The sequence below is a fragment of the Sinocyclocheilus rhinocerous genome, unplaced genomic scaffold (assembly GCF_001515625.1).
Source record: "Sinocyclocheilus rhinocerous isolate Xijiao unplaced genomic scaffold, SAMN03320098_v1.1 scaffold752, whole genome shotgun sequence".
NCBI classification, from domain to species: Eukaryota; Metazoa; Chordata; class Actinopteri; order Cypriniformes; family Cyprinidae; genus Sinocyclocheilus; species Sinocyclocheilus rhinocerous.
The window spans coordinates 686,496-700,196 of NW_015639777.1; the positions used below are offsets into that span (position 1 = coordinate 686,496).

Below are 13,701 nucleotides of genomic sequence, written 5' to 3' on the forward strand. Positions count from 1 at the left end.
TGTCATCGCTATTTGACACCAGATGACACACACGATCTATGTGTTGTTTGTTTGGGCGAAGAGCACGCACGCGATGTCCTCGAGGGGGCAATCTGCGTGCACTGCGAGCGTTTTTCAATGAAAAAGCTCCGTTCTCGTTTGTCTCTTTTTTCAAGTTTCATCTGCTTCTCGAGGTTCAGGACCCGCCGCTGCTGAGGCACGGAGGAGAATGAGCTCGTGGGGATCGCAGGTGGACCTGGCCGATGAGTTTAAAGAGGGGCTTTCACTCTCGCGCTCGTCGGCTGTGGACGAGAATGAGCCGCTGGAGGATGATGTTATTTCTTTAACATCTTCTGATCCAGGGGCCAGTGCTCTGCTGGGTTCAGCACAGGAAGAGCAGGAAATGTCTGAGGAAGGTGAAGAATTTGAGGCTGAGCCTTCCCAATCCTCCTGCCCTGTGTATGATGAGCTCTTGGAAGTTATGGATCGCGCCACGGACGAGGCGTTCCCCATAGCGACCCCTAGAGGACGCAGTGTCTCGTTCCCTACTCAGGGAACCATGGTTAACATACGTAACCTGAGACGTTTTCTCTCATTATACAAGCTCAAAGTTCACCTTTTGAGGGGCTTGAATCTGATGGTTAGGAAATTAATCATTAAACTCTGACCAGGCGTCAGAGAAAAGCCTCCCCCACCCCTTCATTTCATAGCTCAGAGGAAAAAAAAACAAACACTTTAATTCAGTTGATGGTGTTAACCTTCCCACTGTGTCCAATTAGACCAATTTTCCCTTTCAGATGTCTTGTTTTAATAGTTGTTTAAAGTGTGTGCTTGAGCTAATGAATGACTCACAATAGGAAAATCCTGCAAGAGAGACAGACACACAGTGCCTCAAGCTCTCTCCTCCGCTAAACACATGGAATAATTTCATCTAGCCTTTATAATTTCATCTAACCTTTAACATTCTGAGCGAAAAACCTTGATGTCACTATTACGGAAGTCATAATCCCTTTTCAAAAGAGCAAAGTTGAACAACAACAGAACAACCAAACTAAATCTGACAGATCACAGTCTCAGGCTACTATTTAGCTTGAAAACATATTACTGTAGCAAACTTTTTTTTTTTTATTATCTTTTGGAAGTGTTTTCATGAACACTAAAGACAAATTTTAAAGGAATGTTTCTACATGTTTCCTGAACTGTTTCAGGTGACACACTGGCACAGCCCGTACTTCTATGCATACTTTCCTACTGCCAACTCTTTTCCTGCAATGCTGGCAGATATGCTGTGTGGGGCTATTGGCTGCATTGGATTCTCTTGGGTATGTTTTTTCTCTCTCTCTGTACATCCACATATCCGTCTATCCATCCAGTTAGCCATCTGACTGTCCCTCCTTTGAACCATCTATTTATCTATCCATCAATTCAATTCAATTCAATTCAAGTTTATTTGTACAGCGCTTTTCACGATACAAATCATTGCAAAGAGTGTATTAAATTGATTTTAAGATAAAAAATAGACGATAAAGAATGAACTTGACGGAGCTCAAACTCAAAACACACAGCAGCAACAAACAGGAAGTGTAGGGTTCAGAATGAACTATCCATCTATTTAACCACATGTTAGTCTGTCTGTCCATCCATCCATTTTTAGCAACCCCATCCATCCATCCATCCATCCATCCAGCATCCATCTGCTTTTCCATCCATCCATCCATCCAGCATTAATCTGCTTTTCCATCCATACATCCAATGTTTTTTTTCTGTTCATCCATGTATTCAGTTAGCCATCTGTCTGTCCCTCCATTGAACCATTTATCCATCCATTTAGCCACCTGCCAGTCTGTCTGTTTGCCTATCTATCTATCCATCCATCCATCCACTTATTTAGCAACCTGTCTGTCCATTTTTGCATTTATCTGTTTAACCACATGTCTGTCCATCCATCCATACATACATTTAGCCACCTGTCGGTCTGTTAATTCTGCATCCATCTGCTTTTCCATCCATCCATCCATCCATCCATCCATCTATCCATCCATCCATACATACATTTAGTCACCTGTCGGTCTGTTAATTCTGCATCCATCTGCTTTTCCATCCATCCATCCATCTATCCATCCATCCATCTAGTCACCTGTTGGTCTGTTAATTCTGCATCCATCTGCTTTTCCATCCATCCATCCTCCATTCATGACATCTGAAGCTCTCATCTTGTAGGGTGATGCAGGTTTTTATTTATTTATTAATTCATTTTATTAACTTGTTTATTTTTGTAGGCAGCAAGTCCTGCCTGTACAGAGTTGGAGACAGTGATGCTGGACTGGCTGGGAAAGATGCTGAAGCTACCAGAAGATTTTCTTGCTGGTACAGAGGGCAGAGGGGGAGGGGTCATCCAGGTGAGATAATTAAGAAAAGATTTTATCTGCAAATATTGCAAGTTTATATAAAGATCTATATGGTATCACTTATATACATGGTTTTTAACCAAGGGTCAATGAAGGGGGTTCATGTACTGCTGGGGGTCTTTGGCGAAGATAAGATATTAAATATATATTTTTAAATTCAAGACATGTCTAAATATGTGAATGCACATTACCTTCAAGCATCTATTGTTACGCAAAGGTTCATTCATATTATGAAGTCCACAACATGTGTAAAATGTCGAAAATATGGTTTTAAAATAATTACATATCCGAATTCCCATCAGGATCTTGTGCCCGGTGTCAAAATGTGAACATTTTAAACCACTTTAATGCCACCTCTGCAACCTTAATCCAAGTTTACGGGCAATTTCTTTTGACCAATAACAAATATCAAAAACATGTCCCTCACAACAATTTGTTTGTCATTGATTTCTTCTCTAGGCCCTGGAAATTGTTATGTCCTGTAGAAATTGCCTTTTAAGACATCAGCTACACATGAGAGGAGACAGTCAGGAGGGCGTGCGTTGAGAGCGGTCCGCGATCATTTTGTCACTATGGATGTAGCAGTTGAGCAGCTGTGACCATTTAGAGAGAGATACAGGAAGCTCAGCGTATGGAAAGCCCACTGATGATAGTCGGTTTGATGCTCTGTCATTAAGGCCGCTTTGGAGTGTGTGTGTCCTCCTACGGAATGGTTTTTGTCTCTGGGCTTTTCAGAGAGCTCACTATGGCAACAGGCTTTTTTTTTTAACTGATAGCATGCACTAATGATGGAGTTTGTTGGTTTTGTAAGCAATGCAATGCCTCTCAGAAAAGGTGGGCATAATAGAGAAGGGAGGAGAACAGTTGGAAGTAGAAGAAAATTCTGAAAGTATAACTAAACATGTAGAAGTTTTCATGTTTTTGTTGAGTATCATATTTGATACATGTTTTTATGGCTCATAGGGGAATGTGTAGTTCACGCTCAAGGAGGAAAAAGGAGACAAAAGCATCTCAATCTTATTCAGAGGATCAAACTGAGCAAAAATATGCAATTTGGTGCAGATGCTGATATTTTTATGGCTAAAAACATAAAATTCTCAGTGTTTGTAATGTAAATCCATGAGATCTTTAGAATAGAATAGCAGACTACTTACATAAAATGCAATCAGCCGGCACACTAATCATATAATGCAATGCAACTGAAACATACAAATCAAAGTTCTTCAAAAGCCTGACGTATCATATTTGATGCATTTTAACATTATTTTTCTAAAAAGATTATCTATATGTAATATAATACAAGTACATTTTCAGTCCACTCATCTTGAAATGCTACTAACAATATAAAAGCTAATCTTTTATTTACTTAAAGATTTCCCAGCAAAAAGATTGTGATGTACTGTGATCTGAACAAGGACGTTTTTAGAATTAAAATGATTTTAATAAAAGGCCTTTTACTTGCTAAATAAGTATCAATCAGATGACAGAAGGCATGTAGTAGATTGTTTACAACAGGTTTTTAGCAAAGTTTTGATAATGTTGATCATTTAGAGGCATGCCAAACAGAGGCATTAAATTTGCATGCCAAATATGATACAGTAGGCTTGATAGGGTTAAATATGGTGAATATGGCATTTAATCAAAGAATTTGGAATTGAAAACACAAGTGTGGCTACAGTGTTCCAGATGATCTCATAAAGTAAACTGAATCATTAGTAATCAGGACGTGGGTGTGCGCTGTCAGGCTTACGAAGGGAAATCAAAGAGAGCACGTGCTTTGAGAACAATGAGCTGAGGTGATCTGTATTGAGGGGTTTCGAGTGGAAGTCTTCTCATTCACTCCTTGAGAACATACAAAACAGAGCTGGAGAGGTGATGAAAATTCATCACTGCTGCATTTACAATCAGCAGCATCAGGGCATATTGATCGAGGTTGTTTTGCTCAATGTGATATTTAAGATGAGGGAAATGATGTCTCAAGTAATATTGAACATGTCTACCAATTGTGAGACCTGCTCAATATAGGCTGCTTTTGAATTTTCATAAACAGCAGCATTTGGTGTACATGTTCAAAGTATCAAGTATAAATAAATATAACGTGTTTTGGTTTGTACAGGGCACTGCCAGTGAAGCCACTCTCATAGCTCTTCTTGCTGCTCGTTCCAAAATCGTCAAACTGATCCAGGCTGACCATCCTGACCGATCTGAGATGGACATTATATCCAAACTAGTTGCCTACTCGTCTGATCAGGTAAGACAACAAGCCCAGATGAAAGACTGCTGCAGAGGTATATTTAGCCTAGAATAATGGCCTGCAAGATAATATGCACCATTCAGCAGGCACTGTGACAATGGCATCATGCCCATCTGTAAGTAGGGATCTGTTATTGGGGATGATTAGCAAGAATTCTCATTGAATGGAATATCAAACTATGTGAAAGAGCCGTGCAGTGGGTCTGTGAGGTATCAGTATAACGGTGAAGTGCCACTTGTTTATGAATGTGCTTACAGCATATGTGTGTCTAATAGGAAACCATGAATCACTGGTTATGTTTTTGAAACAAGATCATTAATTCAGAAATAATATGGCAGTGTTTTGTTGATATTTCAGGCGCACTCATCGGTGGAGAGGGCAGGTTTGATAGGTGGAGTAAGGATGAAGAAAATTCCCACCGACAATAAGTTTTCTGTGCGAGGAGATGCGCTGCAGAAAGTTCTAGAAGAGGACAGAGCCGCAGGGCTCATACCATTTTTTGTATGTACATCTCTAATAACTACAAGCTTCTCTTAAACAGCACAACTATTGTCTTAAGAGTAACACTTTAGTTTAGGGATCAATTCTCGCTATTAACTTGTTGCTTATCAGCATGCCTATTCCAGCTACCTTATTAACTATCAATAACCAGCAAATTAGGAGCTTATTGAGGCAAAAGTCATAGTCAATAGTTAGTTAAGGGTGAGAATTGGTTCCCAAACTAAAGTGTGATCACCTTAAGAATTGTTCTAAGAAACACTACTTTGCTTTGTCCATTTTGAAATGCATAATATAGCCAATTATTTCATCAAACCAACTACAGATTTTTTGTTTAGAAATTGTTTAATTAGTAACACAATATATATGGGAATTCTGATGGTCAGACATGGGATTTTATATAGTTTCGTGTACAGTAATTCATATTTTTTGTATTTTTTGAAACAAAAAATTCCAGTCAACTGGAAATGATGTAGTTTTATTTATTTATTTTTTTAACCCTGACATCATGCTAGGAAATGTTGCAGAATTTGCTCTCAAATCTTAATGATTACCCTTACCATCAAACTTGCAGCCACTATCTATAACAAGTGTAAAATTACAGAATCAGTCAACATCATGGAAGAAAGATAGCAACCAGTCAGACTGTTAAAGAGCATGAAATGAGAACAGATTGGACATTTGTCTTTGCTCTTTCTCTGAATATCCCCCTGCGGTCTGCATGATGGTTAAATGCTGTTTGGAGAGCCTGTTTTCTGAATCACATTAGTCAAATTAGCTCCAGGCTCAGCCGGCAGACCTGTGTCAGAAGAATCACAGCGTAATGACAAACCAAGCAGGAACAAATCTTTTTGTGATCAAAATGAATAGCTCAAATTAATTTTTCATTGAACATTCTAGATTCGGATAAAGAAATGTCTAGATTGACGTATTTGTATAAGTAGTACATTAAATATTAAAATCAACACATAATAATCCATCTATTTTATTTTCTGGATGTTTCTCTTAGTTTTGTGCAACATTGGGAACAACTCCATCCTGTGCATTCGACTGTGTCACTGAGCTCGGCCCTATATGTAAGACCGATTACCATTTATTGTTATTTTCTTTTGTAGCTTATTTGTGGTTGCAGTCAAATCAATATATATATATATATATATATATTGAATATTTTTATAGAAGCATTGCCATTGTTTCAGGTAATGCAGAGAAAATCTGGATGCACATTGATGCTGCGTATGCTGGGAGCGCATTTATCTGTCCAGAGTTTAGACCCCTGCTGAATGGCATAGAGGTAAGATAACATTCAAATCACACAGTGTGTTATTAAGCACACTTCATACATGGTGCTCCTGAAGCCCTGAGAGGCGCGAATGATAACAGAAGAGCAATCTGTGCTGGGCTCAAACTATTGATCCTGTTACTTTAGTGGTGTGTTGAGGACGTTGTCATGTGTGTGCGATTGAAAATATTTAAATGTCACAAATGATGCGAGCTGGCATGAGCGATGTCTTGTGGAATGGGCGGGATATTAGAGATCCCCGATTGTCCTTTGAGTTGTCGTGGAGCCCAGCTGGGAGTCACAATGATAAGGGTAAAGTAATTTCCTGAGGCATATGAAGACCTTTAGATAAGTTCCTTTTTTCCCTTGCTAAAGAAATATCATTGTTTATTAGCAGCACTAGTTCAAACAATAGTGAAGACTGCTCCCCTGCACAGACAATGTTTTTTTTTATTATTGACCGGAATGACAGCCAGCTGCTGTTTGTTGGTTGCCAGGAAGTGAAAGACAGGCAGGACTCAGCATGGCAACAATCAAACCGTCATGGCAGTGTCTGCCTTCTTTATTGCGTCGGATAGAAAGGATATTGCAAGGGGGAGAGTGAGCAAAAAAATTAGACTCTGAGATAGTGGCTCTTTGCGAATGCTCATTGGACAGATGCTGCAGTTGATTGCGAGTTTGATGCATAATATGCTATTGCGTCAGAGTCGAAAGTAGTTCATATCAGACCATGCTAACAGGTAGCTGACAGATGACTCATCTTTATTTTCAGCAAGCCAAATTTATTTTCATATTCCAAAATCACAATCTTTATTTTAGCACCGATTTCTGAGTTAAGGGATAAAATAGTCTGCAAAACTGAATGAATGAATATGTAAATACTAGTATATTATTAGTTAATAATGATTAATAATTAGTTAATAGTAAATACTAGTTTTATTATAAATACTGACAAATCTAGCAATCACTTAATGAATAAACAAATTAATAATTGAGATACAGGACTTTAGCTTTATCAACTGTATTGGCACCTCTGTTGTTGGTGTTGCTAGATACTATTCTGGCCTATTAAAAATGATGGAAATTATCTTAAAATCCCAAACAATTTGAATTGCATTTAGATATCATGGTCACAATAAAGAAAGATAGAAACTAAATATCTATAAAACTCACCAGAGTGTCTCTGATGGTAATGGAATGGAAATGTTACTAATTTAACCAATAACAGGAACATTTTGTGGCATATTTTGTCCCCTTTCTCAAGAGTAAGTGTTAGATACATCAATTCACAACAAATCACATCAAAATTTGCTTCTCGTTTAGTTTGCAGACTCTTTCAATTTCAATCCTCATAAATGGCTCCTGGTCAACTTTGACTGCTCAGCAATGTGGTAAGTGTTTAGTGGCTCTATCAGTAAAAATCATATTTAATTTATCCTCTGACCTGATCTACTGTATCCCAACATGCTATTAGTTGGCTTTATCAGTCAACAGAGGAAACGGTCCCAGCTGCCCTTTAAGTCAGCACCAGGCAAACAAAAATGTTCAAGGTTATATAGAGAGAGAAAATACAAGACAAGCATGTATGCACATTTTTAAAGAAATTAATGTTTATTCAGCCAAGATGCATTAAATAGATCAAAAGTATAGCTATGTATAATGTTACAAAATATTTCTATTTTAAATAAACACTTTTTTTGTTTATTTATTTATTTATTTTTCATCACAGAATCCTCCAAAAATGTATCATGGTTGAAAAATATAAGAAGCACAACTATTTTTAACATTGATAATAATAAGAAATGTTTCTTGAGCACCAAATCAGAATATTAGAATGATTTCTGAAGGATCATGTGACATTGAAGACTGAAGTAATGGCTGCTGAAAAATCAGCTTTGCTGTATAAAATATATATAGCTATATAAAAATAGGAAAAGTTATTTTGAAGTGTTGCAATATTACAAAACCTTACCAACCCCAACTTTTCAACGTTAATGTATACAGTGACCCCAAAGATATTTCAACACTTCAGCCAAATTTTTAAAATGTACTGTATATGTGAATATATGCCAATTTATCACATTAGAAAGAAAATAATTAAACTGAGTGGTGTCCTCAAATCTTGAAACCCCGCCTTGACCCCTGCCTTGACTGAATGGCAATAAAGTGAACCCTTGAACCGGAAAACAATACAAATCCTTTTCTAAGAACTAACTGCACTTTTCTTAATCAATGACCATAAGTGTACTGTAAATACATAAAATAGATGCATGTATTCATATAGATGTGCTACATATAAAGAGGTTAATTTGTGGAGAAAAATGTGATTGTATCTCAATGTATAATACCCTTTTAGTAAATTTTTTAATATAACTTGACTGGCATTTTCCTGATTCAACTCATTTCAAGAAATAATAGTCTTTTATTACCTTACCTCACTTCCGCATAGTATTTTAGTATTATGGCAAATCACAGTCAACACAGACACACAAAAACTTTAAACACTGTGAATAATAGTTTGTTTTTCATTGTCTCTTATTGATTGGTATGTTGCGCTAACTTTGTTTAAAAATTCAGATAAAGCATTTGCATACATTTAGGGACATATTACTCTGTCCGGAAATAATACCAATTAATTACTGAACATTTGATAATGATATATGCACAATGATGTCGTTTGACTGTTGTCTCCTACACTGTGATGAAGGAAAATGTTTCTGTGCAGGGTGAAGAAAAGATCAGACATCATTGGAGCATTTAAAATGGAGCCGCTTTATCTGAAGCATGATCACCAAGAGTCAGGTAACCACTCAGCACTTTGCACTGCATTTGCTTCATATTTTAATTGCTCACACAATCTTACACATTTCAGTTAGTTTAGCACTGGAAACTGTCAGTCACTGTTGTAAAGAATAAACAATAATAACACTAATAAAAGACTGACGTGCATTAGCATGAGGTGTAAAGAGGATGACCATGATCCTCATTAATGAGGCATGACGTTTTGTGCTGACATCCATTTTACGTCACAATGAAGGCTCGATCAGATTATTCACCTTAGTGCTCTGCTGTGTTCAGTAAGCCTCTGTGTGCTGATAAACAACAGCTTTCTAACCCACTACTCTGACCTCAAGTAGATTTAAGAGTATTTTTTGCATGCATATGCTTTTGTGTGTCTATTTGGCAATTATTTCACATACATACTGTAAGTTATGTATATCAAATACACTGACCATAAAAATATTTGGACACCAAAGACACTTAAAAATGATTCCATTATTAAACAAAGTGACTTTTATTTTTGAAAAAAAAAAAATATATATATATTTTACAGTTGACTGCTGGTTAACATGTAGTCTAAAAGGGCAGCATTTCAGTCAGGATTTATACATTCACTAAAATCACTTTGATACTATGGGTAAAAGCCAAGGAATTGTAAAATGTCTAAAAACAGTTTATGATTATTTGTTTGCAGATGCCACTTTTTTTGATATTTTGATATCTAATGCAGTAACAATAATCTGATCTCCCATTTCTGTCGTTTCCTCAAACATGTCCACCAATGAGCTGCCTGTTGCTTGTTGGGCATTTAAACATGGCTAAACAAAGACAGTTCCTCTGGTAATGTGTCTGTGGGCAGCATGCAGCTGTGCAGACGATTGTAATTGTGCTGACAGCAATACAAAAGAGCAGCCCTGTCTCTTATCCCAGTACACAACACACACACACGCACATACACACACACGCACACACACACACACACACACACACACACACACAAACGTGCATATATGCATACACACCTTAAAGCCATTTCCATCATGAACTACTTCCTGATTAAATTACCAACAGGCTTGGCCAGTGGAAAAAAGAACAATGTTATTTTTTAACATTTTATTGTTTGCTAGCTGTAAAGAATAATTTGTGTGCTGTGTACTTGTCTCATGGTATTATTTACATCTGAGCTTGCTTTTTAGTGTGATACGACTAAGTATTGAAATCTTTTTTCTGTATTCATAGGACTTGTCACTGATTATAGAGTAAGTATACTGCATGCAATATGTGTGTGTGCAGGTGTGCGTTTTTAAGATAATATTTGTTTAGCCAGCTGATGACCTCTGTTAACCTTTATTAGGTTATTATCTGAATGAATAATTTGTAAAGAAGTTCTGATAATATGAGATATTACCTACCTAACTTATCTAGTACAGGTGAGTACAGGTTATTATCTAGTACAGATGTTCAGTGACTGAAAAAAAAGTAGGTTGCAGATTCCCTTTCAGTCGGTCACTCCGAGTCACGTCGGTGACTGACGAATTGGGATCTCGCTTAAGCCCGGCTCACACTGTGCGATTTTGGCCACGATTTGGTCGTCTGAGAAAAATGTTGAAAATCCTAAAAGATTCTTATAATCCTAGGCTAAAATCTGTAGTCTTTGATCGTTAGTTTGACATGTTCACGACAACCGATTAATGGCCGTTGCGATCAAATTTTACCTCCGACGAACTTCTGGCAGTGTCAGAAGATTTGGCGCACAGTCCTGCAGTGTGACTTCTCCTACGACGAACGTCAAACTGTCTTCGTTTTTCAAGACAAGCCATGATCAGAATTAATGCTAGAGATTTCTTCTAACCGCATAAACTCCAGCGCTCTTGTCCTCCGTTCACGGAATTCATCTGATTCATTGCCTTTGCTATGATAAACACCGGTTGCGCTGCTGTTTTCATGTGGGTGTGTAGTGCTGCTTGCACTATTCTGCATAAATACGCCGGTATTGATGCCATTCATATACTTTTAATGATAGCCAACATTACAGCCGCACTTCAGGCTGCACTACCCCCTGTCGTCCTGCGTTCCACCTTGCTGCCCCCCTGCGGGTACGGCGCTGGTTCCGCTGGTCCCGCTTGCATGGTATCTGGTGCCTGGCTAGCGCTACCCAACCTGTCTCGTTGGCTTCTGCAGACCATCAGCCTCGGCTATGTGATTCAGTTCGCCCGGCATCCCCCAAGTTCAGTGGCATCCGCTTCACGACATTGAAGGCGGCCGATGTTCCTGTCTTGCATGCGGAGATCGCAGTCCTACTGGCGAAGGATGCGATAGAGCCGGTCCCTCCAGCCGATATGAATACAGGGTTTTACAGCCCTTACTTCATTGAACCCAAGAAAGTTCAAGATGTTGACGCAGAAACGCATCTTCGGGTGCATCCGCCCCCGAGATTGGTTTGCAGCAATCGACCTGAAGGATGCGTACGTTCATGTGTCGATCCTTCCGCGCCGCAGACCATTTCTGCGGTTCGTGTTCGTGGGATGAGCATATCAGTACGAGGTTCTTCCCTCCGGGCTGTCCCTGTTGCCCCGTGTCTTCACGTAAGTTGCGGAGGCAGCCCTTGTTCCCCTGAGAGAACAGGGCGTTCGCATTCCCAACTACCTCAACGACTGGCTCATACTAGCTCAGTCTCAGTATCAGTTGTGTGCACACAGGGACTTGGTGCTATGGCAGTTGCAGCAGCAGTTACGCCACTGGTGCTGCTTCATATGAGACAGCTCCAGCACTGGCTTCATGGCCGAGTCCCGAGGTGGGCGTGGCAGCGCGGCACTCAGTTCAGTGCAAAATTAGTTTGCCAGTTGTTAAAATGCTTTTGACATCAAAGGCTTCAATGTCGAACCTGAGGAAGCATGTGCAGGTATGTAACCTAGCTTTTCTTTATTTTATAAAAGCATATAGTTTGTGTTATTATTGTGAGTGTACAGAAATAAAAACAGACCCTTTAGTTTCGAATGATATATTACTCGTTTCTGTATAATAAAAAGTGACGGAGTAGTCAGTCGATTTACTGTAAGTTAGCTGCTATGTGGAAAAAATCCACCAAAACGCACCAGCGCGTTCATCGACCCCATAGTTTATTCAAGACCTGTATTCAAAACATTCATAACAAATTAGCTAGTCTGCTAGCTACCTTTACCAGACACACTTCTATTTATGAACCCTTTGACGGAAAAATGTGAGCTAACGTTATATATTTTCTAACTTGAAAATGTGTTGGTAATGTCAGATCTAATATAATATAAGTTATGATGACTCGCAAAGTAATCGAGTTATGAAATTCAGGGCACCAAAGCAATTTTATCACTAAGTTAACCCATTTTAATTTTGAGTTTGTAAAATCAGTGCTTAGACTACTGCGTGATTTTCAACTGAAAAGTGTGTTATGATTTGAATGATGACAATCTGCTGCAGTTTCATTTCGAAAAATATAACCTATTTTTCTCGAGGGTTTGAAACTTTTTTTCTTAGAATGTTAACCTAAGGTGCCACCTAGTGGACAAATCTCTCAATTAGTTTGTCCTATTTTGTCTTGCAAAATAGAGCTATTATCTAGTAAAACACCCCAATTGGTCATAAACAATGTTTAAGATGGAATGTAACTTTAATTATAAAAAATAAATAAAAAAAACAATACCATGGATTTTATGACAGCTACACTGGGGGAGTCTGTTTGGATTTGGCAGTATGAAACTAGAATCTACTCTTGCTTCTGTTAGTGAGAAATAAATATTAGGCCTTATATGGTGTAATGTTTTCCCTTCACACACACATAGTGGTAAAAAGAATAGTATGCAGATTTTTACTATTTTTTAGAAAAAAACATGTTTTTACTACAGTATAATGATCTAGAATTGTGTTTTCTCTTAAATATAACTAAAAAGAACTATCTCTGTTTAGAGGAAACATCCAAGAACTTTATTGATGCAAGACACAACATCGAGTCAGCTTGATGTGATGGAAGATGCATCGGCAAGCTCCTCTACCCCTGTGGCTACACAACCACCTTTGAAGCAAGCAAGGATAGAATCAGGGCTTAGCGTGTCACAGCAAGATTTAATTAATTTATTTCCCCAATTGCATTGATGGCTATGAGACACCAGTGTTTTTATTTTATTAACTGTTTTAATTGTTTTATTGCCTATTTGGGTTTATGAATATGCTTTATGTTTTAAGATTAAGTTTTTTTTTTTTCAAGGCATTGTTACTTGCCAGTGTGTCCTGTCATAGCAGTCAGAAGGTTCTGAGTTCACTTCGTGCCATTCACATTCTGGGTCTGCTCAACCGTACGGTCGACGAGCTGTCACGAGCTACGTTCCCAGGAGAATGGAGACTCCATCCCCAGACGGTCCAGCTGTTTTGGAGACGTTTCGGAGCAGCTCAGGTAGACCTGTTTGCCTCTCCAGAAACCTCTCACTGCCAGTTGTTCTACTCCCTGACCGAGGGAACACTCGGCA

At 38.4% G+C, this 13,701-nt stretch overlaps 1 protein-coding gene across 1 annotated transcript in view; it reads left to right on the forward strand.

Annotated features, from left to right (window-relative positions):
- The window catches only part of LOC107751878 (aromatic-L-amino-acid decarboxylase-like), a 21,225-nt gene that overhangs the window by 2,539 nt on the left and 4,985 nt on the right, over nucleotides 1-13,701 (forward strand). The window contains exons 2-10 of the mRNA XM_016567645.1: nucleotides 1,188-1,301; nucleotides 2,259-2,378; nucleotides 4,504-4,638; nucleotides 4,999-5,142; nucleotides 6,149-6,215; nucleotides 6,339-6,433; nucleotides 7,745-7,812; nucleotides 9,147-9,223; nucleotides 10,442-10,461. Of these exons, the coding sequence (XP_016423131.1) occupies nucleotides 1,188-1,301; nucleotides 2,259-2,378; nucleotides 4,504-4,638; nucleotides 4,999-5,142; nucleotides 6,149-6,215; nucleotides 6,339-6,433; nucleotides 7,745-7,812; nucleotides 9,147-9,223; nucleotides 10,442-10,461 (840 nt within the window). The remainder of the gene's footprint in view (nucleotides 1-1,187; nucleotides 1,302-2,258; nucleotides 2,379-4,503; nucleotides 4,639-4,998; nucleotides 5,143-6,148; nucleotides 6,216-6,338; nucleotides 6,434-7,744; nucleotides 7,813-9,146; nucleotides 9,224-10,441; nucleotides 10,462-13,701) is intronic.